Source organism: Seriola lalandi, unplaced genomic scaffold (assembly GCF_002814215.2).
Source record: "Seriola lalandi dorsalis isolate HSWRI2012SDOR001 ecotype SW California unplaced genomic scaffold, Sedor1 jcf7180002054554, whole genome shotgun sequence".
NCBI lineage: Eukaryota > Metazoa > Chordata > Actinopteri > Carangiformes > Carangidae > Seriola > Seriola lalandi.
This window is the reverse complement of record NW_019525107.1, coordinates 2,340,146-2,345,883: the sequence shown is the minus strand read 5'-3', so window position 1 is coordinate 2,345,883 and position 5,738 is coordinate 2,340,146. Positions and strand designations below refer to the sequence as shown.

The 5,738-nt window shown below is 41.1% G+C and overlaps 2 protein-coding genes across 3 annotated transcripts in view; both read right to left on the bottom strand.

The window, feature by feature from the left end:
* Window positions 1-3,323, bottom strand: part of LOC111661967 (uncharacterized) — a 10,272-nt gene extending 6,949 nt beyond the window's left edge. Inside the window, exons 1-3 of the mRNA XM_087176456.1 lie at window positions 2,943-3,323; window positions 2,175-2,351; window positions 617-831 (exon numbers count right to left, since the gene is read on the bottom strand). Coding sequence (XP_087032582.1) covers window positions 617-831; window positions 2,175-2,351; window positions 2,943-3,222 — 672 coding nt within the window. The 5' untranslated portion in view covers window positions 3,223-3,323. The remainder of the gene's footprint in view (window positions 1-616; window positions 832-2,174; window positions 2,352-2,942) is intronic.
* Window positions 3,324-4,234: 911 nt separating this feature from the next.
* Window positions 4,235-5,738, bottom strand: part of usp19 (ubiquitin specific peptidase 19) — a 26,346-nt gene continuing 24,842 nt past the window's right edge. For both annotated transcript variants that reach the window (XM_023415577.2, XM_023415578.2), the window contains exon 26: window positions 4,235-5,515. In XM_023415577.2, coding sequence (XP_023271345.1) covers window positions 5,375-5,515 — 141 coding nt within the window. In that variant the 3' untranslated portion in view covers window positions 4,235-5,374. The remainder of the gene's footprint in view (window positions 5,516-5,738) is intronic.

Genomic DNA, 5,738 nt, shown 5'->3' with positions numbered 1-5,738 from the left:
TGGGGGGGGTGGGGTTGTGGCTTTGGCTTGTGTTTAAACGTCTGTTTGTCTGTCGAACCAACTGTCCTAGATGCAGTCACGAACCTGCAAAGTTTTGTAGCTGATGTCAAACTGTTTGACACAACATTACCCCGTCAATAACATCTGTCTGTTTTTAATAAGGACTTAAAGCAGCAGTTGCTACCAAAACATGTTTAAACTTGTATACCCTGAAAGGCTGGGGTCTTCAGAGCTGGTTACTCTACTGTGCTATTATTTTCATTTACCATTTATATCTCATTGTGCATCTTGCCAGCTGGATGAATGTTTGGGCTGATGGGATAGCTGCTCTGGGACCATTTAGTTGTTTTTTTTATGGTTATTGTGATTAGGTATTAGATATAAGGATATGGGTATTTTGTGGCTGTAATTATTTGTACATGCACAAACCTCCGTCCCATTTTCACCCACTGCTATTATCGTGTTTTATATGCTTTAACTTGTATTTATTCAGAGTTGTGTGAAATGTATAAATGAAATGGAATTATCTGTTCAGCCCCACTGAGGGAAAAATATTAAATTTGGGTAAATGGTCCCTCATGGCTTTGTAATGAATATATGTAACTTTTCACTTCACCTTCAGATCAGGCAGATCAGGGAACAGTGGATGAGCCCCTTCGTTCAGCGCTTTGTCCACAGCTCTCAGTACACGAGGTAGGTCCGTTCCAAACGTTCGAAACAGGATGGCGAACTCCCGTCCCTCCTGCACCAGGTCTCTGAGCAGCCGGAAGAAGGAGGGGAGGATCCAGTGGTACAGCCGCCCGTCCTCTCCTTTTATAGACAGCTCTTTGTCTCCCTGCAGGAACCAGTCAGTAACACACAGCCGCATCAAATCGGTTTGCAGGAAGTGGAGAAGACTGGTTTCTGGCTGAATCTAACTATGAAAGCAGAACTTTTACCATTAAAGCAGTCTACTAGCTGCACACACAGAAACCAGCTTATTTTTAGGTTCAGTTCCTCAGACAATCGCACTGGTTCGTTTTTTTAAGTGCATAATGCAGACGTTTTGAGTGGCCACACAGAACGTCCCAGTCCGATGCAGCCTGACAATGTAATGGTTGGATAATGTGCCATTTCATACCTCTAATATAGAAATAAGAAATGCTACAAGAAACTTTTCAAAATCATACATTATCTATTATTATGTGAATGTAGAATCCAGTGTTTTTGAAGCTTGACAAAAAGTCAGTTTCTGTTAACTGCAAATCTCCCAATTTGAAAGGAGGCCAATATTAAATTACTGGAAAGTCCCTTTAACAGGTTGTGACAACTGTAAAAGCTACAGAGTTCCTACGTTATTTAGATTTTAAAGAAGAAACATATCTGCTTAAACTACAATCTAAAAACTACTCCTGAGATTCTGCAAGCTTTAAATAGGTTCAAACATCAGCCTGAAAAAATATGTTTAAAAAGGAGCTGAGTAGATAACCACTATGTGACGCAGTTAAGAAGCAGCGTTATTAGCTCTGGGGTGGTGGGCTACAAACAAAACAACTAAACTCAGTCGCATAATGCACAACTGTTTGCTTTTATCCTCAGGTTAAGCACATACCAGATGACTGGTTTGTCTTGTCTCACAGAAACAAACTGTTGAACAGAAGCTGACAGCGAAATCTGAGCTATGAAAAGTGTCAGTGTATAATCTTTCTACAGTAAACTAAAAGGCTAATTGTAGTTTAAGGGTGAGCAACACCACAATTCCCAGGGTGACTACAAGATTAAATAAAAGGCTTGGATCCGAGGGTCTGCAACCTTTGTAACCACGGTCTGAGCAGCGAGTATCACATCTGGTTTGAATGTAAAAACATAATGAGTAATATGGAGAAAAAAACTAGTCAAGTACTGTTTAAACAGTTCATCCATGTTTAAATGAATTTTGTTATTACTGCTACATAAGTTAAATGTTATACTGTATAGAAATTGGTGCCTTCTTTAAGGCTTTTCTGGCATTTTCCACTTTTATTTTGACAGTGAGATAGACAGGAAAGGCAGGGGAGACAGAGGTGACATGCCTCAAAGGCTGAATTCAAACCCAGGCTGCTGACTCAGCCTTATGCTTAACCAGGTGAGCCACCAGTGCAGGTGCCACGGTCTTGTCACTATTGTAATATATGTGTATGGGGGGGGGGGATTACTTGCCTTGACGCCCTCGGGCCAGCGGAGCAGATTCAGGTGTTCATCCAGAACCCCGCGGAAACGTCGTCCAGCAGCAGACGTGAAACTATACGTCCTTCCAAACTGAGAGTAGTAACTAACAGCGTCCGGGCTCGGCGGGAGCAGGGAGGGCGAGTCACTCAGCCATTCCCATTTTCCTGCACAGAGGTGAAGAGATGAGCAATTACAGACAGATTTATGTGCTGATCACAGACAGAGTGAATCCTTAAGTTAATAAAAAAAAACAAAAAAACAAAACACAAAATCACAATCACGTAAAAGGAATTTGCAGTACCGGCTTTTTACTGGACAGGGTCCTTTTGAGCTAAATACATAATCATGTTTGAGGGAAGAAACATTCCTCTGTATCACATTCTGCCAAACTTAATTTGATAAAAGGCTAATTTAATATTTATTTTCATATTTGTATAATAAAACACATAATAAATTATGACTTTATACATATAAACTAGTTATATTTTCAATGACCTGCTATTCGGGATCTTCGAAATTTAAATGACGCGTTTAATTTCAATAACGTATGAACTTTTCTCGGGTCGGTTTTACAGCTTTGTGATCACCTGCATGTTCGGGAGAAGTAAAGCAGGATTCAGAGACTTTTAAACGGACTTCGGCGTGTTCTCTTCACAGCACAGGAACAATACCTTCACTGTTGTCACCTGACCTGAGCACGCAAACAAATTCCTATCATACTTGTGTGACACCGACTCGGTCAGTTTCCAGCTCACCGTGTTTGCTCATCTTCCCCCAGGTAACGGTCGAGAGGAAATAGTCCAGAGCAGATACGGTCCCCTCGCCCGTGACGGCGTCCGACACCAGGATGGTGTTGTTCAGGTCGACATGCAGAACTAACTTTCTCTTCTGGTCCTGATTTGAGGGGCAGATCTCCCGAGGGACCGTCACCCCGGGCTCATCATCTGCCCCGCATAGAGGCTCCGGGACGTTTCTGCTGTTCGTCCCGTCGTGTTCTTCCGCCTGCCGGCTGCTGTTATCGCCAAAGTCCGCCATGAGTGAGAAGCAAGAACTGACAGGTAGCGGGATGGAAGTATTTAAATTGGGAACTTGCTACTTAACCACCTCCGCTGTCTGACTCATGATTATTTCCCGGTACTTCCTCCTTCTCCATGCCGTCTTCTTCTTCCTCAGCCCGTCAGTAGTTGTACATTACCAGACATAGAAAGAGCGCCATCTTCAGGTGCACCCAAAAAACATTACACGTCACATTCACACAGGTGTTCCGAGTTAATCTTGCTAATTATACCTCCAATTAAACCAACAACCTCTGACTGCAGATGGGCATTTACTCTCATGTTAAATTTAAAACTGTGTTTGAATAAGTTTGAATGACCTTTTAAATAGAATATAATCAATTATTTATGTGATTTCTGTGGCGTAAACAAAAACTGACAGAAAACTGATTATTCTGTATATAAGTTGTATGTAAGTGATAGCATACTTTAATCTATGTTGAAAGCAATTCAATGACACAATGTTATATTCTTAATTGAACTATTAATCATTTTTGGCAAATTCGATGTACATAAACTCCTGAGTTAACAAATATCAATAAATTTTTAAAATACATGAAATTTTTGACTGTTTATTTCTACTTCCTTATATCTGTTTATTTGTGCTTCAGTTCCTGTGTCCCCAACAGACATTTTGACCCGTCACAGAACAAACGCAGGTGTAATTAATAATGCTAAACATGCTGCGCTTAGAGTTTGATTGTTTTCACTAAAGAAAAAAACAAAAACAAAGGAAGTGTGAGGTACAGTTTGTACCTGCTACACAGTCCTGAAGCAGGAGCAGATCCCCCTGCTCATGGACCTGCAACAATACTTTTTGTTGTTGTGTCATAAGATGATTTGAGTGTTTTTTTTTTTTTTCCAATGTTACATTGATTCTTTAAAACAGTCAATCACAGCCATCACAGCCCGAGCTGACATCTTCAAAGGAATGGTTTAGAAGGAATGAATCCGGGCCTTTGGGACCAAAACAAAACTAAAAAGCACTAATGTCAGCAATACTCAAAATTGTTTTTATTTATATTAACCATTCATATGAATCCACAGCAGCATTTTTAATGATCCCCACTTTATATACGCAATCCATTACAAAGGAGGGAAGGGGTGAGACCGGACAACTCACGCAAAACAGAAATAATGAAATTTAGCAAAATTCCAGGTGGATGGGGAGGGACTTAACAGGGGCTCGGGTTACAGCCTGAATGAACATGCAGTCATGCACATTTCAGTTTATACTGAAGCCTTTGACAATTGCATCCACAGGATCGAATATCCAAACAAGTACAAAAAACAAACAAAACCCGCCAAAGCAACAGAAGCCAAATGAAGTTTACAAAGCAAAAACAAAAACACAAACAGTGTGTGCCCTCTGTATTTAAAAAAGAAAGAAAAAGAAAAAAAAAAGAAATGTAGCAGGTCTTCACCCGTCTCACATTTGTTTTCTACAATCCTAATCCAAGTTACTGAATAACCTGCCACAGACAAATCAAACCAGGCAATACCTCAAAAAACAAAACAAAAGAAGTAAAAGATTTACGCACATGACAACAATCTTCACTCAAACTCCCCAAATTTACCCTAGTAATCCACCGTAGCTGTAGCCAGGGATTAAAAGGTCTGGTAAAGGTTAGCAGTGAGGTTTTTAGCTTGAAACCAGACCACAAGGTGCGTTGGTGCGTGGGAGCCTGGCAGGCACTCCACTGACTCTGTTAGGTGGTTGAGGATGAGCTCCTTTAGCAGCAGCTAACAGGAGCTATGAGATTATACAAGTGTGTTAGCGTCTGTGTATGCGTGTCCCCCTATATGCACTGAATGAATATAATTACATATACAGCTCGTTAAGTCTTTATCAATGGGTAAGTATATTAATGTGAGTATATCAATGATGTGTGTCTAGTTAGTACTGAGCACACATCTAAATGTGCATCTGAAGGTCTGTCACAAGTGAGTGCTGTCCAGTCCTCAGAGACCACCTCCAGATCTTCCAGCACTGCACGGTTACTGTAACGACGGCTTCAGGCGCCTGTGTAATAAATGAGCACTGATGTGTCTGCAGCCGAGGAGCAGTTTCCACCCGGGAACCTCCCTGGATCACCGGCTCTGATCTGCATTCTCTTCAGTCCTCGTCGCGACTAGTCCACCTCCTCCATGTTGCTGTAGGACGGCGCCGTGCACTCTCCAGAGTGGGCAAAGAGGTCAGAGGGCACCTCCGGGGTCAGCGACGGTGGTCCTTCAGGATCCAGGTCTGTCCCGAATAGTGACTGGCTAGAGGCCTGTAAAATAAACCAGTGTGAAGAATAAATCATGCTGGTTTAGTACACTGGGAGATTTCAGCTGTGTGAGGAGAAAGTGGTGAGGATGTTACATGACTTCAAAAACATACATGAGGACTATAAACACATGGAGATTTTATTTCCAAAAGGAGTACAATACTTATATATGTATGTATGTGTATATATATATATATATATATATATATATATATATATATATATA